This window comes from Oryza brachyantha, chromosome 4, assembly GCF_000231095.2.
Source record: "Oryza brachyantha chromosome 4, ObraRS2, whole genome shotgun sequence".
Taxonomy (NCBI): domain Eukaryota; kingdom Viridiplantae; phylum Streptophyta; class Magnoliopsida; order Poales; family Poaceae; genus Oryza; species Oryza brachyantha.
This window is the reverse complement of record NC_023166.2, coordinates 20822825-20848593: the sequence shown is the minus strand read 5'-3', so window position 1 is coordinate 20848593 and position 25769 is coordinate 20822825. Positions and strand designations below refer to the sequence as shown.

General features: G+C 41.4%; 2 protein-coding genes across 2 annotated transcripts; one reads left to right on the top strand and one right to left on the bottom strand.

Moving 5' to 3' along the window:
• Positions 1-826: 826 nt before the first annotated feature.
• Positions 827-6014, top strand: LOC102701446 (uracil-DNA glycosylase, mitochondrial). The gene is made up of 7 exons (XM_006653803.3): positions 827-1160; positions 1248-1468; positions 3030-3188; positions 3533-3563; positions 4470-4605; positions 4775-4858; positions 5521-6014. The coding sequence occupies exons 1-7, from the start codon at positions 941-943 to the stop codon at positions 5585-5587; spliced, it is 918 nt and encodes a 305-aa protein (XP_006653866.2). The 5' UTR covers positions 827-940; the 3' UTR covers positions 5588-6014.
• Positions 6015-13343: 7329 nt separating this feature from the next.
• On the bottom strand, positions 13344-14636 carry LOC102714824 (two-component response regulator ORR6-like). The gene is made up of 3 exons (XM_006652952.2): positions 14294-14636; positions 14041-14171; positions 13344-13925 (listed from the first exon to the last, which is right to left on the bottom strand). Exons 1-3 carry the CDS (start codon positions 14502-14504, stop codon positions 13770-13772), a joined length of 498 nt encoding a protein of 165 aa, XP_006653015.1. The 5' UTR covers positions 14505-14636; the 3' UTR covers positions 13344-13769.
• Between the last annotated feature and the right edge of the window lie 11133 nt (positions 14637-25769).

Sequence of the window (25769 nt, the reverse complement as noted above, 5' to 3'; positions counted from 1 at the left end):
AAAATAGAGAAGAAGTATTTAAGATCTAAAAAATGTTTGGTACACTTCAACTCCGCTGGGCAAGGATAATTTAGAGCAGGAGCCATGCCGAACGTGCCTTTATGATGTTTGGATTTACACCAAGATTCATACAAGGACCTGCAACCCTCACTAACATCCAAGTTATGTTATAATTATATACGAGTTATTTTACAGTTTGCTACAATTATATAGTAGTTATATTTGATAAAATTTTGCACTAATATCCTACCAAATGTTAAACACACTATCTCATCTGGGGTGTTTGGACTTTCAATACTATTTTTATGGGTTACAATACAACCTCATTGTTTGACTGACAATAAGCGGCGTAAGAGGAACAACTTAGTAATGATCAAAAGATAAATTGTAAGTAAAACTTTTGTATACATATTCCTAGTAATATAAAAACAAAGGCTGAAAAATAAACTATGATAAAAAATCAAAATCAAATCTAATTCTAAAATCTAAAACTTAATTTTTAGCTTATAGACATAAGCATAAACGAAAAGGACGAGGCATAGACTTTAGACCAATCTCCGAAATACTGAACTCCGGCCCACCGCCCACAAGAAAACCAGGCCTTCTAGCCCAGCACGGCCTCGTCCACACCAGACGCACAGACCTGTTTCTGTTCGTCCGGGGAAGGGGGAGCAACCGAGCCGCACGAACGCGTCTCACACACACGCGCAGACACACAGCCACCCTCGCCAAAATCACGCGCCAAGAGGACGATGGCGCTGGCGCCAAATTCCCCCACTCTCCCGCGCGCGCCACCGCCCCCCTCCCCCCCCCCCCCAGCGGCACAGCGCCACGCCTCCTCAACCTCGGCTCCTTCCCCTCTACTCGTCGTCCGCCTCCTCGCGACGCGCGCGTCGACCTCGCCGTCGCCCGGAAAATCCCCAAATCGCGAGGTGCCCCGATGGCGCCGCTCCCTCCCACCGCCCCCAAAACCATCGCCGACTACCTCATCCGCCCCGCCAAGCGCCTCCGCCCCACCGCTCCCGCTCCCGCCCCGGCCGCCGCGTCGGCCTCCCTCTCCTCCTCCTCCTCCGGCCTCTCGCCGGAGCAGCGCCGCCGCGCCGACACCAACCTCGCGCTCGCCCGCGCGCGTCGTAGCCTCCGCCTCGCCGAGTCCAAAGGTAGGTAACCCGATTTCACTAGGATTCCGTTCCGCGTGAATGCAGCGCACGTCCTCGTCCTTAGGGTTTTGGTGCTGGCGGTTTTAGCGTCGGGCAGGGCGGCGAAGCTGGAGGAGCTGCTCGTCGAGGAGACGTGGCTGGAGGCGCTCCCCGGGGAACTGCGCAAACCATACGCGCTCGAGCTCTGCCGCTTCGTCTCGCACGAGCGGCTAAACAGCCCGGTACCGGTTTACCCGCCGCCGCACCTGGTCTTCCACGCGCTTCACACTACCCCCTTCGACCGTGTTAAGGCCGTCATCATCGGGCAGGTATCACATTCTCCCCCACTGTCCCTCGTCCTTCCCTAAGCTATCCAACCCAACCGAGTGGATGACTGTGCTATTATGTGGCTCGTATACATGACAGCGTGAACTCGTCGCCATTCCATAGCTTCCATGTGGAATTTTACCATCAACGCGTAAATGTAATGGTCTAATGGTTGCACGTGTTTTTATGTTTTTTATTTTTTAGATAAAGGATTTATATTAAACCTAGCCTCTACATCCCGAAGAATGTACGCAGCCAACCAAGTCCGTACAAGAGCACTAAGGCTCCTCCCATTACATGAGTCACACAGCTATTTTAAACACAACATAAAAGTACCAAGTTCAACTAACAAGTCACTTAACAAAATATCCACGCAAACTGAACAAGCAAGCTTAAACAGCAGTGTAAGCTTCAATTCTCCTTCTGAAATTCCAGTCATACTTGGAGAAGAATTCTAAGATCCTCATCTCTAACATCATGCAATAATTTTTCAACCTTTTGCCATACTCTGCCTTAAGCAGCAAAGATCATAGTCTTGCCCAGTGTGTCCCTCTGAAAATTACCTGCATAAAAGAGTGAGCACTAGATCCATTAAAAACAACATCATTCCTACGTAACCACACTGCCCAGCACCATGCCGCTATGCCCACAAACACTTGATCTTTTAACCTAATGCTGACGCCACTTAGCCAACTTCCAAGTAAGTGTCACATACTGAAAGAAGAGGTGTTGTAATGAGAGCTACAAAAGCAACATCTAAGGTTACCTTTCCACCTCCTCTTAGCTAAACTGTCCTTGGTTAAAATGGGGATTGTTCTCTCTGATGCTTATAGTGTGCCTAAGTAATTCCCGGAGGTTCCCTTGTTTTGCAGGACTGCTTCTGTGAGCATTGGCACATTTGTGTCATCTGGGGTGTTTTTGTTGTTCTGTACAGTTGATTTATTCATATGAAAGATGATTTGAATGCATGATCGGCAATGGAAAGCACGCAACAGTTTCACTAATGTATCATCATTTTGAGATTTGATACTTATTATTGTTTCAAAGCAATACCATGTCACTAGAATAGAAATGATCGCTTCTGTTCTCCTTGTATTATCATGCTAAAATAACTGATTTGAGCTGTCCTGTAGCTTTTTCACCTTGATTGCCCTTTATATGATAGTAATGCTACCATTTACCCTTTTTATATATATAATTTGGATGTTATGTATCCCCGGGCATGTGATTTTCTTTATGACACTGCTAACATGCTCAATCATATTTCTACAACAGCTTGTTAGGGGAATATATGTTTATCACTCTTTTTCGTTCAGCTTTTAATTGATGGCATTGCTCAGTTGAAATGCTTTTGTTTGGTAGACATACCATATGTTTTGATTTGTCCTTTAATCCACTTGGTACTTGTAACTCTGAGCAACCTAGAACCATGTATTTGTAAATGATGTAATTATTTCTTTCTGATATCATAGAACATTCCATGAGTCCCTGCAATAATTTAAATGCATTGGAATTGAACTATTCATTTTCATTGTTTCATGCTGTGGGATGTCTACTTTTCAGGATCCATACCATGGACCTGGTCAGGCGATGGGCTTGTCTTTCTCAGTACCAGAGGGGATCAAAATTCCTTCTAGCTTAGCAAACATATTTAAAGAGCTACAAAAGGATCTAGGTTGCACTGTGCCTTCGCATGGAAACTTGGAAAGATGGGCTGTGCAGGTAAGGTGGTTTGATAAACATCATAATAAAATGCCCTGACCATGTGGCTCTCTTATTCTTATTATAATATTAAGAGGATTCTGCGCCAGTACCTTAAGAACTAGATATTTTCGTATTTGTGGTTATGTATAACACCATTTGGATGCCACGAAGCGAACGGTCTGTTATTTTGATCTAGGTCTTGTGAAAAGAAAAGGACAACTAGGGTCTAACTTTCTCTTATTAATTCTAGCTGATATATAAACTATAGCAGTTGGTATTCCATTAGTTCTTATCAAAGCATGATAAACTTGTGACTATTTTTTCGTGGATGTTGGCTAACATGAGAAACACATGTTTTGCAGGGTGTTCTCATGCTCAATACTGTACTAACAGGTACGATTATTGTTCCCATTTACATAAGAGAACTCTCTTTATTTATTTTTTTTGCTTCCTTAGCTCTTATGTATTCACAGTCTTAATAAAACTCTGATGTAACCTGTGGGTTCTCTTATAATCATGACCACAAAAACAATAGTGTTGTATTACACATATAGGCTTGTTTTGGGAGCCCAAAATTCACAGTGCATCCACAGAGATGGGCTGAGGGTTACAGGCCCCCAATGATTTCTTCCAGTTGCTAATGTATCACATTTATTTGATGTTGCTTGTCCTCTTCCTCTAGCTTGGTGCAAAGTAATACATTCTTTCTGTTTAGATTCTTGTTATTCCATTGGAATCCACTACTGTGATATTAGTTGCACTATCCTTGCACGAGTTTTATATCAGCACTGAGCAATCCTACTTGATGGTTTTTTATGGTGTCAATCTATAATCAGAGAAATGAAAACACATCTCTTGTTACTTTATCACTAGGACAGTAATGTAAACACAATAGTTATATTGTACTTGATGATCTCTCCTTAAAACAATTCCTGTACGAAAGCTCCAGAGACAAGTTTGGTTGCTAACAGTTGTGGGCTGTTCTGTAGTTCCAGAATGAAATAAACAGTATTATATCACCACCATGCATTACTTGCCTGGATGGCTGCTGAGGAGGCGCCTAATCGCTAGTCGCCAACACCTACAGGCCCCAGTCTAGTTGCCACCTAGACCTGCCTAGTCACTAGTCAGTTGGTACCCATCATATTACTGACTAGCATCTAGGTGAACAGTGTAACCCATTGATATCTATCCTCACTTTCTTATGTCCCTTTATGTTTGCTAGAATTGATTTGTTTGGAAGTTGTATCTTGTTGCCTTGTTGGGTATAATCTTGCTGATTTCATCTTGTTGGACCAGTGAGAGAACATCAAGCCAATTCACATGCCAAGAAAGGATGGGAGCAATTTACTGATGCTGTTATTAAGACAATATCACTGAAGAAATCAGGAATCGTGTTTCTTCTCTGGGGAAATTCGGCTCAAGCAAAGATAAGGTATGCTTCTTTCACATATGCAAATCTTCTTTGACTTGGAATGTTGGCTGGTTCAAGCAAAAGAAAGTTTTGAAAAACTGACCATTATAATGTCTGCACTGTTACCGTTTTGTTATATCTTTAGTCTGCAGCCCTGAGACACTCATAGTACCTGCTATGCTGTTTGCAGATTGATTGATGAAACAAAACATCACATTTTAAAATCCGCTCATCCATCGGGCCTGTCTGCAAACAGAGGTTTCTTTGGATGCAGGTTTGCTTTCTTGTCAGTTAAAATCAACTTTCTTTGAAATGTTTAGGTGAGTAAAACGTCAGAGATGGGGGAACAGATACATTTATGTAACTTGGGTGAAATTTGAATCACGTACTGAAGAAGAGAGAATAAAAAACTATGGTAATCAGTACAAAATTGAATTGTATGATTGTCCAGCACTTGCATATCTGGATTGCCCTATATGCGACGCCATAGTGCTTATTTGATGCTATATAACCCACCAATGGCTAGTATCGTTGTTACTGTAGATGATTTAATAGTGGGTGGATTACAATGATTTATCCTACGAGCAACCTTTAACTCACCTGCAGCATTATGTAATGGTACCGTCGGTCCATGCTAAATAGTGCTATACTGCTATGAACACATTGCTTTTGGCCGTCTTGTCCTGTCTTGTTTTTGCCAACTTGATATTACTTTTGCCTTTTCACTCACTAGTGTTAATGGCTAGAGCCAAATGAGCATTAGCTCAGGCACAACATATAGAACGTAGATTGGATATTGGCATCTCATATACTGTTTATGGGGCCAATTTATAACTCTAATGCTACTTTTCCCCTTAGTGATTATCGTTGAACGATCTCCGCTGCAACTGGATACATTTTTATTAATGATTGTTGTACTGTGTTTATCTTAAACAGGCACTTTTCTAAAACAAATCAAATCTTGGAGAGGCTAGGACTATCTGCCATTGATTGGCAACTCTAGACCATTGGAAGACCATTCGAAGACATCATGTGGTCTGTCTGCGTGACAACCACCTCTGCTTTGAAGGTATATCGTTGCATGGACCATCCAATTTGGCCAAAATTTTGTAGGACCTTAAATTATATATGGCCGATCAAAATGCTAATATGATGATTACATAGTTCTTAGTATATAATGCCGCACCGAAACTACTAAATTATCAGTTGTCGTATGTGCAACTACTGTGCTTAGCACTAGGGCGCCATTTGGGTCTGTGTTAGATCTGAAGAATTGCTTAACTACCATAAAGCCAGATCGTCCTTCCTCATCTGTGAGATCCCGTTGTCTAGCAGCTCCAATCCTCAGATTTTGCTCGTAGACTTGGCACCAACCCTTAGATTCTAAGAAATTCCAGTGCTAGAGACATGTCTCTCTTTTAACTCCAAAGTGCTGCAACTTCGTACGAGTGTTTATTTAGCCCGTGATGAGCAGGTGAAAGTGTACACGTCTTGCACGATACCAACCGTTACTGTAGTATTTTTGTACAGCAGGTGGTTGCACTGCACGCTGGACAGATCAGATCAGCTTCTAGAGCTTACAGAAAATCGGCACGTCAGTTGCCGTGTGTGCAGCTAGAGAGCGACATGTAATAGTACAGTATACGACTCAGCGTAAGCTGTACAACTCCATCAGCATCGCAGCGTACGTACGCATCAGGCATTACTACGTGTTGGTCCATCCATAGTCCAGAAGCTTTGCTGAAACTTCACACACAACCATGCACGTTGTCTCATCGGTTCAAACCGGAGCAGTAGAAAACGACATGCCATGTAGTAGTATTGATGTATTGACATCGCATCCGATCCTTCCGGCTGCGTCAAGTCTTGATAGATTGGGCGATCGATCGAGGCATCCTCCCGTCGTAATCTTTCAGTCTCGCATTAAAGATATTAAGATTGTTTTTAAGATAGGGTAGATAAAGATTTTCTGATTTATATGATAACTATTTCATATTATAAATGATGAAATTAACCAATAAAAGTTTAAAAATATACTTTAGACTGTTGGGATAATGAACTTTTATACATAAACTTTTGTAAAAAATATACTATTTAGGAGTAATTTGGGAAGCAACATAAGTATTCCCTTCTAGACGGGCAAAATCACCAGATCTTCCAGATCTGCAAGCGTGACTTCCATGTTTTCACCCATCTCCATCCCATCTTGAAACACGCCTACTAAATCACACGTACGCGCGGTGGGCTCCAATGCAATGGAAGCACCACAGGTCTCCGATCTAGGACAAGATCGCGCACTCGGAAGATGTCCAGCAGCAAGGCAAGCAGCCGGTCTCTTGCACTGTTCGCAGGTCGTTCTGACGGCGACGAGGTGAGCTCCTGGCCAATCTCCTTGATTGCACTGTGCCCATTTGATTATCATTACGCCCTGGGGCAAGAGAACATGTACCATACCTGTGGATGCAATTGACGACCTGAGACGCTGCTGTACATCGTAAGCTCACCTACCGGTCCCATGCGGTGGCCGGTGTCTGTGGGCAAACGAACATGTCACATCTGGACCGATATACTCCTTCGCAATACTGCTATAGTACTAACACAGCTGATTCTACCGTATTTATGTTTTCACACTCTACCACTCCCCTTAAGTAAATGCACACCATAGGCTAGACTATGCATGGACGATAACATCACTTATTGGTGTTCTCGTGCTAGTATAAATGGAGAAACCGTTAACTTCCCACTCAATCTTTTAGCTTTTGCTTATACTTATAAATCGAATTATAAATTTTCAATCTTAAATATAAAGTCGATTTTTTAGGTTTTTAATCTTATTTTATTTTTCCGATTTAGCTTTTAGATCGCTATGAACATATATATATATATATATATATATATAAATTGTATTTATAAATTATTTTCTGTCTGTAAATGACATTTGTTTTTTTTCTTTAAAAACCGAAAGATGACCCCTTATGTTAAAAGAAAATAAAACAGAACCCTATATCTTCACTAAAACAAGTTAGTGCAGTGTAACAAGTCCATCTAATTAAGGATATGTTTATTTTAGGCATCTAACTGGAAGCACGGTTTAACCTATCCATGTATTGCAATGGCAGGATACAGTGCGGCAGATCTATTTTCGATTGGTTGAGAATAAGAGGATGGATTGAGAATAAATCACTTGATCCAACTATTTTCGGATGAGATGGTGGTTGGCACATGCACAACACACACTACTTGTAGTAGAAAAAAAGGGAGGGGGGGGGGGGGGAGGGCGAAGGAGGATAACTCCGTTTCTGTAATAGTAGAGACTTTCATTAAAATTTGTTTAAATTTTATTTGGTTTTGAGTGATAATCATGAAAACTGCCCAGCAGCTAGGGACAGACCTTTGTATGTGGATGGGAGGGGGTTCCCTCCGAAAAAATTTTAGCTAGAGTTTATTAATTTTTAACATATATATACTTTCTTAATCTAAATCTAGACACACATAGCAGCCTAACGGCCTCTTTAGGGAACTTTAGTAGCTAGCTTCTGAGAATCTGGAAAAGCTCCTAAACCCAGCTTCTCCAGATTCTGGATTCTTAGTTCATTTTCTAAAATCTGTAACTACAGATTCTCAGAAGTTGTGAATCATTTGAAGCAACTTCTAGCAGAAGCAGTTTCTAGAAAAGGCTGCAGTTAAGAGAAACTTCATAAATAGGCTCTAAGTTTAGTTTAAAACACTGAAAAGCAAATAAATGACATCTCTTTCTGTTTTGCTGACTCCGGCTCTGCCAGCAGCTGTATTTGGTCGGCCGCATGATTTTTGAAACCCTGACTGCGCACCCATTCCTCTCATGTTCATGTAGCGGGACTACACAGTGGTAACTAGTGTTCACGCACGTAGGGTTCCGTGCGAGGCCACGGGAGACCAAACCCCGACCACGCCGATCGATCCAGCCACTAGTGGCAGCGTCCGCGCCCGCGTCGGCGAGACCGGATCGGGGGCGCGTCCGCGTCGGCGCTGGCCGCTATCAGCCCCAGCCCGGTGGGGGTGGCAGTGGTCCACCACGGCGCGCGGGCGCGCGCGAGAAGGCGAGGAGATCTCCCCCGTGATCCGGCGGTCAAATCCCCGCGATCGCGTCGCGGCCCCCCCGGACCAAATCAAACCAACCACCGGATCCGCCCGCGCGCACCACAGGCACGCACAACCCGCTTCCCCCGCGCTCGCGGTTTCCACGCCCACGTTTCCCTCGTGGATATGCATGCCGTCCAGCCAGCCAGCCATGCCGTTTTGCGTGACCTGGGTCGGGGATGGATGGGATTGGTTATTTGGTTCCACCTGACGGCAGTCTAGAGGGGGTTTGTTTCTATGAGCTAAACGTTAGCCTCTAGTCACGTCGAATGTTTAGACACTTATTATAGATAGTAAACAAAGTCTATAAATAAAACTTATGTATAATCTTGGACTAATTTGCGAAACGAATCCAATAAGCCTAATTAATCCATGATTAGCCTATGTGATGCTACAGTAAACATTTGCTAATTATGAATTAATTAGACTCAAAAAATTTATCTCGTAGATTAGCTCTCATTTATAAAATTAACTTTTTTGATTAATCTATATTTAATACTTTAAATTAGTATCAAACATTCGATTTGACACGGGGCTTTAGCCCCATCTAAAACAACCGCTTAGTTTGGGTCTCTGCTCAGCTCATCTGCTTTGCCGTGCATACGATCGGCCTATCGCCATCACGTAATCCCCGAGATTTGGATGCTTCTCCCCGCGACGCGATGGCACAGTCACGCACGCCTATGGTCATGCAACAATGCTTGGTCGTCATGGAGGCCTCAACCGTAGCACGTGCCCGGTTTTGCACTTGCGCAACGTCTGTTTTGGATAGGCGCTGAGAAGTTTTCGACGACATCCTGGGTTTGATTCCTGTGCACTCCCCATACGGGTATATTGTTCCCAGATTGACATTAGCATCTTCACGAGATGTTTAAAATTGATCACTAAAATTGAATTTTAAAAATTAAGCTAGAAATATATCTCCAACAAATTACGAAGTACATTTCTAATATTTACACATGTCTAAAACTAGCTCACTTGTATTCTAAATTTAGGGCAACACTACTTGTTTCTAATATAAATTATTTATTTTTAGATTTCTATTAGAAGACGGTGTAATTTTTATGTCCAATAATTTTTAGATAAATCCAATACAAACTTTTAGAAAATAAAATATTAATATTCTCTTGAAAATGCTCTAAGAACTGTTTGAGGTGATTTGTCCCAAACGATATATTCAAATAGAATTATTCTTAGCGATGACACCGCTATAAAACAAACTTCGGTTGTTTGTGCCCTCCATTCTAAGCGAGGCCGCCATTCATTGTCATTTACTGGGTACTTCCATCTCGTATTATTCAGAGACCGACGAGTCACTGACACAGTACATCGCTACACCTTTACACTCCTACACCAAACACAACAGCTAGGTACCGTACAGCACATGAATATATACGTACACGATCGCATTGCCGTTCGCCTAGCACCAGGTAGCAATGTACATGTACTAGTACGTTGTACATACATACGTAAAACGTACCATCGAATCAATTTTTCACCTTTCAGAAAGGAGCAACGTACTAGCAGTAGCAAGGCCATAATAAAGTTAGCCTAGGATGGTCCAGTTTGAGGGGAGGGGGATCACACAAACTGAAGCAGAGAGCAGCAGCAGTAACTGAAGAAGGTCTCTGAAGAAGCAAAGCATCAGGGTTAGTTTTTAAGTACGACGCCCCCCACTCCCTTCCCTTCCCTTCCCCGTACGCACGCGATACGATCCTGTTGATATGTCTAGAGAGTTTTAGATCCTAAGAAACAGTTGCTTGATAGTCAGTTTTTGAGAATCTGAAAAAGCAACTAAATTCAGCTTCTCCAGCTTTTGGATTCATTGTTCATTTTTCAGAATTTGTAACTATAGATTCTCAGAAACTATAGACGTTTAGGACAACTTCTGATGGAAGCTGTTTTTGGAAAAAGCTACGGAGAGAAAAGGTTCCCTAAATAGGCCCTGAGACTCCTGTCCACCCGCGCACGGTCCCCACACGCCAGCGACTGCACGCGGTCCCACTCCGCGCCGCTCGCTCGCGTTGCACGCACGCACGCACGCTACACGGCCCCGTGCGTCTGACGTGCGCCATCTACAACTGCCATTTGTTTTAGGATGATGGGAGGAAATTTAATAGGAGAGCTAACATGTACTTATGCTTTAATCTATTTATTGATATACATGCTCGTAGATTCATTACCATTATATAAATCTAGTCAATACTATAGGTTTTATATTCTGAAATAGGGAGGGAGAAGTATAATATTTTCTACTCCATCTATTTTCAAAATATACAATAATAGAGTATTGGATATGCATCTAGTATTATAAATATAGACGCATATCGTGTTAGATTCACCGTGCCTATCTAAATTTGCATACTAGTAGAATATATCATATTTAGTAGTAGAGAAAATCTTAAAAATATTATTGACAAACGTCTAAGTCTAAGAAATGGCATTGACAAATACGTGTTCTAAGAAAGATCATCGTACAAATAAATTTGTCTGAGAATGACATCGCTGTTAGAGCCCCGTCCATTTCTGTCATTAACGGAAAGATACTGACGGAACCCTAACGATAACGATATTTTTTAGATAAATTCGTTTGTACGATGGCATTGGTAGAAATCATCCTCATCAATGTATTTTTAGAGTTAAGTATTTTTAGAGTTAAGTGTTTATCAATGATATTTGTTAGATTTTCTTTCAGTAAGTTTGTCATTATAATTTGGAAAAATGGACTCGTTATTTTGAGTCGTAGAGAATATATAAGCTATCAAGTTAGTTATATTAATTTTCTTTTGCCTCTTTCTCTCACTAATATATAATGTAACTATAATATTTTCTCAATTTAATTTTATCAAATTCTTATTTCTAACACTCCCCCCATAAAAAATATTGTCGTTTAGGACAAGATTTGATTAAAAATTCTAAAATTTTAACATAGGCAATTTCTTAAATCCTTAGTTTAAATACAAAACAAATAATACACATAGATTTTCCTCTATAAGTACTATCATAATGACATAAACTTATTATATTTAATAAATTTATGTCAACATAAAATTTCTCATCGAAATTTTAAACTTTTAACTAAATCTTATCTTAGAAAACAAATATTTTTTGACCGTCGGGTAAGATGGATGAAGGGGGTGATTGTTTGAAAAAGACAAACGAGATATTTTTAAAAAATAATTTGTAAATAAAACTTTTATATATATATTCCGAGTGATTTAAAAGTCATGGCTAGAAAATATATTTTGGTGAAAAAACTAAATCGACTTCAAATTTAAAGTTAAAATTTAAAATTTTACTTTATAAATATAAACATAATCCAAAAGATGGAGGTGGAAGTAAAAAGAAAAAGGTAAACTACGGAAGTATTCGTTTCTCTGTCTCAAATCTCAGCATCGGCCATCAAAATCTCGCCGTACGTGCGGGCGGCGATGCAATGGGTTGGGCCTTTTTCTTTCTTTCACGCAGAGAATCGGAATCCCCAGTACGCTCGTACATTTGCCCATCAACGCACGCATTTAAGTACTCATACGGGTCGATCTGTCTTACAGTTCAGTTGCACTATTGGTGAAATTAATGGTGCCCGGAAGAGTTAGTGACCGGCTTAACCGTGCAATGCAATCAATGCAAATTTCATCAGAAAAGGATGTTACAATATCATCAAGCCGATTCCATTCGTGCCGTTCAAGCTACTAATTCAACACGAATTTAGAGAAAAAGAAATGGAAGGCGATTTCACCATCAGACAAGATTTGGAGTACGTGCAGGTTAGATTTTTCAGTATAGAGATGCTCCGAGGAGCAGACGACCTGTCCTCCAGGAAAGAGAAAAATTTTAATTTTGATTGATTTGTTATTTACTCGAAGTGAAACGTCCGTGCGTAGCAATCAGAAGGAGATGGATGAATTTAAATCGTTTTTTAACCAGTAAACAAATCGAGGTCAAAGTCAGACGTGCCCAGACAGCTGAAGCAAAATCGAGCTAACACAGTGTTTTCGTGGACATTTCTACGCAAGCAACCAAAACTATTCCAACACAGCGAACACGTCCAACCCAGGCTCTCCAACTTTGACGTTCCAGAAAATCGCAAGAAATCTGAACAGTTCCTGTACCTGACCTAACAGTTGCTAACCAATAGTCTGAATCTGTATGATATCTTTCTCTGCCTTTCTTTTCTCTTGAGATCTCTTTTGATAATCTGGAATTAGTACTACTGACATTAGCACTGTACATTCCAACGACATGAGGCTGAGAGACCACATGCAATGCAGGGGTCTCTTTTGAAGAATCTGCTCCCAGGTAAGCAAATCTCTGAGCAGATCCTTCCACCGTCTTGTCATCTCCTCAATTATCTAGTAGTATATGCTCCCGCTTTGGACTTTTCGTTTGTTTATACACCGTATACAACAACAGCTCACCTAAGACCAGCCAAGAAAATGTGTGGTATATTTGTTTATACGTATACACGCTAGTGCGATGATCACAAGAAGATTTTGCGATTATACCTGTACTCATACAATAATACACAACGTACAGATCAAATAGAGAGATATAAAAAGAAAATTTTTTTTGGTTCTTGGTGAATAATTAGTCATACATGGCAAAGCAAACAAGAAAGACAATCACAGGGACAGAAGAGATGCCAAGAAACTGTGATGATGCATGGTTCATTGGAAGTAAGCCATAAATTAATGTCAAAACTCTGACCGATCTTGAAACAGTTAAAAACAGATTGATGCTCTGATGCCATTTCAACATGTAACAAGACAAGCTTCTTCCTGAAGAGAAGCTTCTGAAGAATTTGCTCGTCTCTCTTTTTTTTCATGGCATCTTTGCAGAGCACAGAGAGGAACAGGCAAATGCCTGACACCTAATCCTAAACTTGCTAAGGTAAGTAAGGCTAATCATCTCCTAAGCCGCCCCAAATGTTTAGCTTGTTTGAGGCAGCGGCAGCAGCAGAAGATCTATGTCCAAGAAGTGTCAGTTGAGAAAGAAAGAAAAAGGAGACAAAAAAATTCCTAGGGGTTAATCATCCTCCATGATAGGATCCAGCGCATGGCGATCGATCATCTGATCCGGCTGCAGAGCCGCGACACGTCGGAGGGGCGGACGGGCTTGAGCAGGAAGTCCTCGGCGCCCTCCTCAAGGCACCGGTTGATCCGGTTGGGCACGTTCTCCGACGACATGATCACCACCGGGATCTCCTTGAGCTGAGACGACTCCTGCAGTAGAAGAAAGCACGCAAAATTCAGACCCGGAACATGGTACTCCCCAACTCAGGGGTCGCGAATCGCGCGAAGGAAGCGCGGATTCGATCGATTTGGCGAGCGAATTTACCTTGACGCGCTTGAGGAGCTCGTATCCGGTCATGCCGGGCATCCAGTAGTCGGTGATGATCATGTTGACGTTGGGCACGAGGCCGAGGCAGAGCAGCTCCAGCGCCCTCGTCGCCGACTCCACGGTGGTCACTGCAAATCAAGAGAAAGCCGCCGCCATGTCAGAAATCGCGTTCTCCCCCCCCCCCCCCCACATCGACGATCCAACCGATCGAGCAGCACGCCAATGTGGACGCCGAGGACACGACACGCACCTCTGTACTTGGAGCTGCGGAGGATCTTCGCGATCACCGCCCGGTCGACGGAGCTGTCGTCCACCGCCAGCACGTGCATCTCGCTCTGCGCCGCCTCGTCAGCGGGCACCACCGGCACGACCACCTTCCTGTCGCCCGCCGCCTTGGGCGACGTCGCCACCACCACCTTCGGGGACAGCGCCGGGGCCGGAGACGGAGCAGCAGCCGCCATTGATCGACGCGCAGCCACCTCAACAAAATCCAATACAAACAACACCACCGCCACCGGATTCCGCGAGCTGTATGTATCAATCAGCGATGGAGCAAGCAAAGAACAAAGAAGAGCTGCGGCGAACTCGCAATGGGTTGTTGGTGGCGGAGGCCATCGCTGGCGTGTACTATATATATAGGCGAGCAAAGCCGGAGCGGATATGCGTGTCGTGTGACTCCGTAGGAAAAAAGATATAATAATATAATATCTATTAAAAATATTAGAGAGAAAAAGAGTAAAACCCATCCATTCATCAATGCGATGCGGAGAGGGCGAGGGGAAATCCTGCGAGATCTCCAAAGGGATCCGAGGCTCGGGGATCGAGTAAACCCGCCCCGCTGGGCCGGACCGGACCGGGCCGGGGGGCCCCACCAGCTCGATCCGGGAGCGGGATTCGCGGGGCCCACCCGGCACACACCGCCACGCGGGACCCGCGATCCGGCTGGGATTTTCCTGCCCCTCTCTCTCCCTCAGTCGCTTTCGCCTTCTTCGCCTCGATCGCCTCTGCGTGCGCAGCTGTTTGTTTGCCTTTCTCTCGCCCCCTTCGCTTTCCGGGTCGCCGAAGAGAATGCTGTGGATGCTGTGCTCAAGTATCAGCAGCGGGTTCACCATCAAATTCAAGCCATTTTTTTTTCTGAATTCGTTTATACACATATATTTTCGGAATTACTAAATGATATTATTTTAAAAGAATTATTATACAGAATTTCACTATCTTATGTTTTAAAAATAGATTTTAGCTCTGTAATAGTTAATTCCATTGTTAATACAATAATTATTGTAAAAACTAGGTAATTTTTTTCTACGAAGAACACGAAGTTCATCTTTATCAATACAATTGATAAACCAACAAAATTGATGAAATTTAAATAAATTTTATGAAATAAATAAAATTTAAATCAGTTTTTTTTTCAGCTTGACTAAAATACCTAGTGGCTTTGTGTTCCCGATCCGATCTGGGAATGACTGGTTTCTGTCGGGTATGTAAACCTGTGATCAGCAGTAGGGAAATCCGATATATTTCTTTACGTGCCGGAGATTTGCATGCATGCGATTCTTGTTTTTCCAGCTTTTTTTCTTGATTGCACAATCAGCTTTAGATTGTTCCTAGCTTATCTCGTGTGATTTCCGTTGGGGGGGTCTCCAGTGAAACAGTTCAGTTCAAATCTGCTTCGTAATCAAAATCCGTATCGTTGATAATGATCTCTTCTGTGGATCTGCTTTGACTGATGACAGCTTGTTTATCTTGAGGCGTCTGTATTTCAAACGTACTAATTCTTTTTATACATAAAAAAATGGAGACTTAGCCGAAAGGCAACGGAGAGTATGAACAAGGCAATGCCAACATCTGGGAGAAGATTTTGTTCGTCGGAGCTTAATCATGAAAGGTCAGTTGGCTCTTGTTGGGAAAGAGATTAAGAAATAGGAGTGGAATCGCTTCGCTTCTCCTGACGGCCATTTGGTTTCATTAGTTTTTAGTCTGACAAAACCTTCTCCTGGGACCTGGTTTGCATTCTTGCAACACCCTGGACGTATCTCGCTGCCGATCTCCTTCTGGATGCGCAAGTGCTATACGAATACGATTACGTACGATCAAATCAATCCTTCTGTCAATCAGTCGTGACGTGCATGGCAGGATCTCCGGCAATTCAAAGCCGGTGGTGGTACAACAAATCCATTGCCATCACCACCAATCCGATCTGATCCGATCGATCTCATCAAACAAAAAATAATTTATAAATAATATATATCGAGAGTAATTTAAAAGATAAGTCTAAAAAATAAAATTAGTTGATAAAACTTTAAATTTTAGATTATAAGCATATCATCTCATCGATTGATACCGATACATAGTTCGATCCGATGACTTTGTAAACACATCGTAAGACAATAAAGAAGAAACTTTCAATGTACATTTTCGAGTTTCGTCAACGGGTATTTACAGGATCCTGAAGGTCTAAACGGAGTTAGGTAGATGGCCGGATCAAAGAGCGAATGGCATTAGGCAGGCAGCCATATCGGAGAGCGAGTGGCGGTCCAAATGGTGTATAGTCGGTGGTCAGACCGATCGATCCACGGCGGTCAGGCCAGCTTTAATCTTAGATAAATCTTTTAATTCAAAAAAAAAATTGAATTTGTGATATACCTCTCATTTATCCATCTCCTTGTGTTAAACTCTGTTTCAATCGTGCTATGCGGTCATCAGCGGCGAGGAGAGGGGACCGAGCAAAATTAACCGACGCAGCCGCCGGCTGCCCAATCGGCATGGCTGCACGAATGCCGACCGGCAGGCCAGCTGCAGCCTACAGGTAGCAGCAGCGGAGCGGAACAGGGGATCCATTAACTCTGCCGCGGAAACCGATGGAGATTCGGTGCGTAAATTCGAGAGATCGGTGTGGAGATTTGCTAGCTGCTGTTGCTGCCGGTCGGAGGAATGAATGTCGTGGTACTGCTGCTCGATTTGGGTTGGGACCTTGTACAATGGTTCCAAGCAACTGCTAGTAGAAACTAATCAGGTGTGAATGAGGTCGGAGGAATGAATGTCATGGTACTGCTGCTCGATTTGGGTTGGGACCTTGTATAATGGTTCGAAGCAACTACTAGTAGAAATTAATCAGGTGTAGCATGTGTTTTATTATTTGTAAAATTTACGTGGTAAATAAGGTCGGAGGAATGAATATCATGGTACAGCTGCTCGATTTGGGTTGGGACCATGTATAATGGTCCGAAGCAACTACTAGTAGAAACTAATCAGGTGTAGCATGTACTTTATCATTTGTAAAATTTACGCGGTGAATAAGGTCGGAGGAATGAATGTCATGGTACTGCTGCTCGATTTGGGTTGGGACCTTGTACAATGGTCCAAAGCAACTAATAGTAGAAACTAATCAGGTGTAGCATGTACTTTATCATTTGTAAAATTTACGCGGTGAATAAGGTCGGAGGAATGAATGTCATGGTACTGCTCGATTTGGGTTGGGACCTTGTACAATGGTCCAAAGCAACTAATAGTAGAAACTAATCAGGTGTGGCATGTACTTTATCATTTGTAAAATTTACGCGGTGAATAAGAGATATTATATAACTAAGGCTAGGGCTTAAAGCCCTGGCTGCCCTATCCTTGATTCCGTCCCTGATCTGAAGTAAGATGTTAAGTGTATAATGAATTTGGATAGATTTATCTTATATACAAATTTATTGTATTATTAAGGCCGTGTTCGGCTGTGTCGTTTAGATATCCAGATTGTCTCGTTGAACGGTGTTTTTTTGCAAAAAAAAGTTATAGAAAAATTATTTTAAAATACCTTATTAATCTTTTTTAAATTTTTATAATTAATAATTAATTAATCATGTACTAATTTGTTACTATATATTTTATGCACCGGATAACTTATCCTAAAATATTCCAAACAAACGCCTTAATGTAAGGTGACGTGGCTGAGCTATATTAATTGACCCTATACAAATACTGCCTCCGTGCCATAATAACTTCATTTTTCGGTTCTTCGTGTCCAAATTTTGACCATTCGTCTTATTTGAAAAATTTGTAAAAAAACTTTAAAAAATTAGTCACGTATAAAATACTATTCATATCTTATCATCTAGTAAGAATAAAATATTAATCACAAAAAATTCAAATAAGACGAAGAGTCAAAATATTGTATCAAAAAACTGAAAAATGATCTTCTTTCGAGACGGAGGTAGTAGTTATTTAGTTGAGTGAAATGGACCAAACATTAATGCTAATGTTAATATATATATATACACACATATATATACCACCTTTGTTTCATAACGTAAGATTTTTAACGTTTTTTATTGCAACCATTCATCTTATTCAAAAATTTAGTACAAATATAAAAAATAACAAGTCGCGCTTAAAGTTATTTTGAAAATAAAGTAAGTCACAAGCAAAAGAAATAATATTTCCATAATTTTTTAAATAAGACAAATAATCAAACATTTCAAGCAGAAAAATCAAACATCATAAGTTGAAACGGAGGGAGTATGTTGGCGAGTTCGTACCTGGCTATGCTGCTAGTCCGCTAGTCTTATAAGTGCAAGTTCAATAGTATAACTAACTACTAGCTCCAACTCATCTATAACTAATCTAATACTCAATTCATATAATAGTTACCAACAAAATATATATACTACTACATGTCATACACACTACGTCTTAGAGTCAGTGCTACACTTGGTTACAAATCTGTAGCCCACTGTTCTTCTATTTTCTCTCTTTATCTCATTAAAATATGTTTACCTGCTCTAAGTTCGAGGGATCGCTGTGCAGATTTTGCTAGCTGCTGTTGCTGCCGGTTGGGTGAATGAATGAATATCATGGTACTGCTCCTCGATTTGATTCTGAACCGAGGAGATGGTCGTCAGAACAGATCGTTTAATTGCGCCAGATAGATGTGTGCGTACAATCTGCCTTTGCGGTACCGTCCGTCATTGTTCAGAAAATTAATAATCAAAGGCGCACTATACGTCTATATTTAGGCTTGTTTAGTTGTCAAAAATTTTTGATAAAGGATTTTGTCGGACGTTTGATCGGATATTGAAAGGAGTTTTTGGACACAAATAAAAAAACGAATTTCAAATTTCGCCTAGAAACTATGAGACGAATCTTTTGAGTCTAATTAATTCAATATTAGCACGTGTCGGTTACTGTAGCACTTATGACTAATCATATACTATTTAGGCTCAAAAGATTCGTCTCACGATTTCACCAATAACTTTGTAATTGGTTTTTATGTTCATATATATTTAATGCTTCATTTAATTATTTAAATATTCGATGTGATGTTTTTGGAAAATTTTTAGGGAACTAAACATGGCGTTATTCGAGATTGTTCACGGAAGATGAGATCGAAACTTATGTCCTCTATGTTATCCTTGTTTGTCTCTGTTTCAAAACCAAAACATGGAATTTAACCTCAACAAAACGGTTTAATGGTTGGTTCCAGTTTTTTTCAAACATTTTAATTCGATCGTGAACAAAACGAGCCAACAGTATTTCTACTGTTTGATGGATACCGAAGGATCAGACGAACTCACTCCGTCCTATGCTACCTCCATCATTTAATATAAGGGGTTATATTGATGAATATAGATAATATTTAACCATAGTTATCCATAGAATTCATTTTGTTCAAGGATGATGTCATTTGTTCAGTTTCATCGTTGGAATTCTTTATGTTTAAGAAAAAATGTACTACAATATAATTAATTTTAACTGTTTTAGAGATATTAAGGTGTAATGAAAAATACTGTGTAAGTGATCATCCTATCACCACCCCATGACCAACTTCCCCAAATTCTAATATGTGAGATCCTTGTCCATCCACTCGACAAACCGAGCGTGGGCAGAATGGTATAAGTTACGAACAAATACTGGAGCTCTCATGCGCAATTATTCTTGCACAATAAATGAAGCCCTTTTTATGTGAGTCAAAACTTAACAAGTAAAAAGTTTATGATTAGTTCTAAAATTAAGCTATAAAATTTAGCATAGTTTTTCTCTTTGCAATGTAACCATGTTATTTTTTAATTCCGTAACAATGCGTGGTTATATTGCTGGTTGGATAAAAGCTAAATAAGGTGTTGTTGCATAGGACAACATCAACCCTAGTACTCAACCTCTTGTATTTTGGAAAAAGATATGTTAAATTATATTATGTGATCGAGGTAGCAGTGAAAAAAAACCTAGTAACTCATGAGATGACTCTGCTGATAGGAAACCTTCCTCAACTCTTATTTTAAAACATAAGCATTTTTGTATATCTCTCGAAATAAATTAATATATGAGAAACACGCAGAAATATTTTGGCATTGATCGTTTGCTAGAGATCTCTTGAGTAACGGAGTATTTTATGAAGCAAAGGTTTCAGCAAATTGATCCCATATCAGGGTGTCATCAGCTGGAGTACATGCTTCCCCAACTTTAGGTTTTCTTTTTCCCCCTTCACGACAGAAAAAAAGTGCATCACCGGCCGCCGCTTCGGTTCGTCAGGAGCTGCGAATCCCGTGTGCCGTCGAGAGGGCGCCCGGTATCTCCATCTCCTCCTCTCCGTCTCGCTGCCGCCCGCGCGCGGTCGCGTCAACCACGTATCCGAGAGGATTTCTCGGCGTGGAAACTTCTCACCTGACGCGTTGAAATCTTTGAAGCTTTCTCTTCCAACTACCCATGTCCTGCGTGTGTCTAGATGTAAACCTGCATTGACCTGACCCCTTTTGTTTCTCTTTCGTCTCGCCTCAGGTGGCCTACGCTTGGTCAAACGTTAACGAAGAATTGGAAGACAGAAAGGGAGTGGTCTGGTCAGGCTCACCGATGTGGTCGGCAGTGCAAATTTCTGACTATCTTGCTCACATGGGATGTGAGCGCATGATTGCAGTGCCATCATGCTACCACCGTTTAGGGGTGTTTAGTTGGTGAAATGAAAATTTTTTCGTATTATATCAGACGTTTGACCGGATGTCGAAAGAGGTTTTCGGATAAGAATAAAAAAACGAATTTCACGGCTGGCATGGAAACAGCGAGACGAATCTTTTGAGCCTAATTAATCTGTCATTAGCGCATGTGGGTTACTGTAGCAATTATGACTAATCATGTACTAATTAGGCTCAAAAGATTTGTCTCATGATTTCTCACGTAACTGTGCAATTAGTTTTTTGATTTATCTATATTTAATACTCTATTTAGGTGTCCAAAGATTTAATGTGATGTTTTTGAGCGAAAACTTTTGGGAACTAAATGGGGCTTTAATTTCTTTTTGGGCTTGTAGATGTGCACTCATTGGCTCACTGCTGAGTGTAATTTTTTTTCTAAAATATACAATATAAACGCAGACATGGTATAGCCTCGTGTTTTGGCATTCTACTAATTGTTCCACTCATTCTGCACCGAATATTGTTTTAAATGCGCATTTAAATAATTATTAAAAACAATATATCTCAAAACTGTGAAAAATATTAAAGAGCGAGAGAAACTATATGATCTGTTGTATTTTGTTGTATATTATACTGACCCTCGTGGGTATATTTATAGGGTACATAGGAGACAGAAACTTGGAGTACAAGATAAATGTTCTATCGTATCTTTTTATCGTATCTTTTTAGGATTTTATCTTTATCTCTAGAATTTATATTGGGCTCTGTTATCTCTAACCGTATGTATCAATATCTCTAACATTCTCCATCAGTCGTAACGGGAGCAAAACGAACGATTGCGATTGACTTTGAAATCATGTGTACATCATCAGTTGCATCTCTGATGGATAGTCCTTCGCTTCAGTGACTGCGTCTCTTTCCGTGTTGTCTCGGTCCTCCACCTTGATGACTGCGTCCCCTTTTATGCCGTCCCTTATCTCTCATCTGTTCCCTCCCGCAGTCATAGCGGGAGTGTCATAGATGATAGCGATGACACGGACGCTTTTGACTAGATTTGTCGATGATGATTTGTTGTAATGTATGTCGATGTAGTCGATCATGTGGTAGCTGTGGTCGTTGTAGACATGGTAGTTGATGTAGCCGCATATAGCTGAAGGCAAAAAAAAATTAAGACAGAGCTGCGAACATAGATGAGGCACCTTGCAGATGTCAGGGAATGCCGTTGGAAGCGTCTTTGTATATGTCAGAGGATGTCCTTCGGTCATCTTGCAGATGTCAGATAACGCTGTTGATGTCCGGTCACTAATTTTTTATTGTACTCTATACGCGTGTAGGAGGTCAACACCGTAGTGATGCCAGTTTGATGCAGCCTTTGTCCGTCGTAGATGACGCGATCGATGTCGTCGTCGATGAAGCGTCTTGCAGAGATTTCTGTCAGAGGACGCGAGATGAATGTCCATCGTTGTAGACGAAGAGGCAGCGTGTTGCTTCCATGGTGTAGACCATCGGCGGTGTTATTTCAATGTTGATGGTGGATGCGGAGACTTGGTGAAGACGTCGGACGCTTGATGTAGTGCTTGTTTGTTGATCGATCGATGCCGCTGCTCTTCTGCTTCTGCCATTTAGATTTGAGGATTTTGTAGCTAGAAGAATCTAATTTAATCTAATCTATAGATGATATATGGTGGTTAAAAAGAAATTTATCTAATACTAATTATGGGAGAAAATTTAATCTATGAATGATCTCCCGAGAGATAGCTAATTGAAAGGAAGAAAATAATAGATACATGCACCGTATGTGTGTAGCGAAACGATGGATGGATGTCGCATCCTTGCCGTCTCGCCATGGGAAAATCACGATGCATGCGGCTGTGTCCTCGCCATCTTGCTGTTGGCGGGAACAGATGGGCTCGCCGGCGATCTTGTCATGCTTCGCCGATCAGTCGGATGGGCTCGCCGGCGGCGAGCTGCCGCCGGCGTGGACTCGAAATCGACGACTTGTATTAGAATCTAGGCTCTGGTAATATGTGAAAAATATTAAAGAGGGAGATAAACTATATGATCTATTGTGATATGTTGTATTGTGTTGTATATTATACTGATCCTTGTGGATATATTTATAGGGTACATAGGAGATAGAAATTTGGAGTACAAGATAAATATTCTATCGTATCTTTTTAGGATTTTATCTTTATCTCTATAATTTATATTAGACTTTTTTATCTCTAACCGTATTTCATATCTCTGACAAAAACATGTTTTTCAAAATCTGCACCATCTTGCTACGTCATCATTCTCATTGGACATTGGTGTGACCAAAAACACTTCCACGGCAACATTTACGGAATAAAACTGATATATATTGTCATGGCAAGCGGGATGGCATAGCTAAATAGTGTAAATTTAAAAAAATAAGTTTTGAGACACTTTTAATCTTAAATTAAATACTAAAAGGTGCATTTCATTTTTTTTAAGAAAAAACTTCGATACCATCCGTGCTGAGTTGGAAACTTGAACCCAGATATCACATTCCACTCCAAGGAATCTTATGGTTCAAACGGGCAGTACTGTTTTGGTTGGGTACTTATGTCTGACACTTCATGGTCATTTTCAGTCATCATGATCATTGACTGGAATTTTACATGGAATTTTACTCCACCGAATCATCGATTTGCTCAGAATATCAAGCTCATCGTGCAAAAAAGGGAAAGGGAGTGGCGAGTTGGTGCACCCAGTTTCCAAAATAAAACGGCAGATTGAGATACGGGAGGAGAGGTGCTGATTGCTGGAACCCAAATTGGTTTTTGTTGGATCTGTGCACGCCATCGATGGATCGGTTGGTGGGAAAGTGAAGAGAAGCATGGAGACGATGCATGTGACGGATACGGAAAATCTGGGCTGTGGGGGTGTATGTCCGGTACAGAATCCTTGGCAGGTCAGGAATTACTATCGTACGGGCAATCGCATCTGTCTCACTTGCACTGCTCTTCTTTTCTCACTTGCATCTAGAAAAGTTTGGTGGTACTACCACCAGCAATCGCATCGTGTAGAGTACATTCAGAAATTTCTTTGTTGAATGAATGCATCTACTAGTTGCTTATGATACCGAATGTCAAAATCCGGGGGTTCTAACTGTGCAATTCAGGAATTCCCTCCTGCTGTGGTAATTTAATTTCGATGTCGTCATTTTATTTTATTAAAAAAGAGTTTAACCAAACATTTTTTATTAATATATATTTTTATAAAACAAAATTAATAATATTAAAGTCATATTCAAAAATATATTTTTGTCATTACATACATAGCATATAAGAGATATATTAATTTAGTAGTATCTCCGTTTTATATTGTAAGACTTTTTAGTATCTAAATTCATTCATCGATGAATGTATATAATTCATATATGAGTCTCTATATTAATCTAGTCAATAATAAAATATCTTATATTACGTATATTACGAAAGGAGCAATTTTTAATCAATCCGCAAGATCCTGCGAGGTTAGCTGCAGCTTCGAGTAGCTTTGCCTCGAAGGGGAAGAAGAACAGTAGCTGGCTTTCTCTGAAAGTGTGACAGATAACGCAAGCAGAGGCAGGCGTGATCTGCATGCATGCGGGCAATCACGCCAGCCATGCGTTCTTCTTCTTTTTCTCAACCGGAGAGCCTCCCGAGAGCCACACGGACTTCTCTACTCCATTCCAGTAGGATAGGGTTCACTCGTTGGTGCAACCTGCAGCTCAAGTTGATGATGCGACTGTGACAGAACGAGTACTATAGTACAGTGGATGTGGATGGACGGGACCACGCCGGAGAGGAGCAGATGAGATCGCGGCGACATGCTCTCGTGCCGGGGGGATCGCATCGCATCGCATCGTATCGAATCCTTGCTGCTTTCAGAGAAGGCTCGTTTGCCCAAGTCGTCAGAGCTGAAGATTCTCACTTTCCTAAAGTGGGCGCGTCCGGTACGAGAAGGGAGATATCGCCGGAGAATCAGACGTGTGCTGCTCCACATTGGGAACAGCATCCGCAGCAACCCTGCTTTTGTGACCAAAATATCACCATTGGTACTTGCTACTGCGATTACCATTGGTACTTGCTCCGGCTGAGAGCACAGGTGATCAGCTCGGTGTACGTACTACGTTCTTCAGTCAGAAACAGCTGCGTCTCTGAACTTTGGTCGACATGGCACCACCGATGGCCGACGACGCCGGCAAAAATCCGAAGAAATTACACCCGAGATCGTCCAAGAAGATGGCAAGAAACGGTGGTGGGGGCTCGGTACCTCGAAACTGCGCGCGAGGCGGTTAAACTAGACGCCACTGAGCACGGCCGGCATGTCGGCATGGCTCGCGTGGATGGGTTATCCTTTTCTCTGCCACTTGCCGCTTTGCCGAATGCGGATTTGCCTCGCCGGAGATTGCATCGGTTTCGCTGACAGAATCTCGCCGGGGGAGAGAGAGAGAGAGAGAGAGAGAGCCGTACGTCCTGCACGACTCTGACCACCGATCGAGATATTATAGAATATATAATTTTAACCGATTCCTGACACGGTCTTCAAAATAAAATTTTTGAAAGAATTCAAAAATTATTAATCCATACATATAATCTCCATATTTATAGAAGTAAAACTTACGTTGTTAAGTTAAATTATTGCATATTGTGCTGCTTCCGACTGTTGCATATCGGTTGGTGAGACGACCATATCACCGTATCCACGAATCCTTCCATCAGAAACTCCGTTTCAGCATCATCTCTTCCATCCACCCAGTCAATCCCAAATATCCCATGAACATTATGCATGTAATCAGCAGACTTTACGTGTGCGTTGTTCTCT

Excerpts from the sequence above, each read along its gene's own strand:
- LOC102701446 (XM_006653803.3), top strand. The coding sequence starts at position 941 with ATGGCGCCGCTCCCTCCCACCGCCCCCAAAACCATCGCCGACTACCTC. Across the intron at positions 3,189-3,532 it reads TGGAAAGATGGGCTGTGCAG|GGTGTTCTCATGCTCAATAC; the intron begins GTAAGGTGGTTT and ends CATGTTTTGCAG. Across the intron at positions 4,606-4,774 it reads TCGGCTCAAGCAAAGATAAG|ATTGATTGATGAAACAAAAC; the intron begins GTATGCTTCTTT and ends TGCTGTTTGCAG.
- LOC102714824 (XM_006652952.2), bottom strand. The coding sequence starts at position 14,504 with ATGGCGGCTGCTGCTCCGTCTCCGGCCCCGGCGCTGTCCCCGAAGGTG. Across the intron at positions 14,172-14,293 it reads CCGCAGCTCCAAGTACAGAG|TGACCACCGTGGAGTCGGCG; the intron begins GTGCGTGTCGTG and ends CTTGATTTGCAG. Across the intron at positions 13,926-14,040 it reads AGCTCCTCAAGCGCGTCAAG|GAGTCGTCTCAGCTCAAGGA; the intron begins GTAAATTCGCTC and ends CTTCTACTGCAG.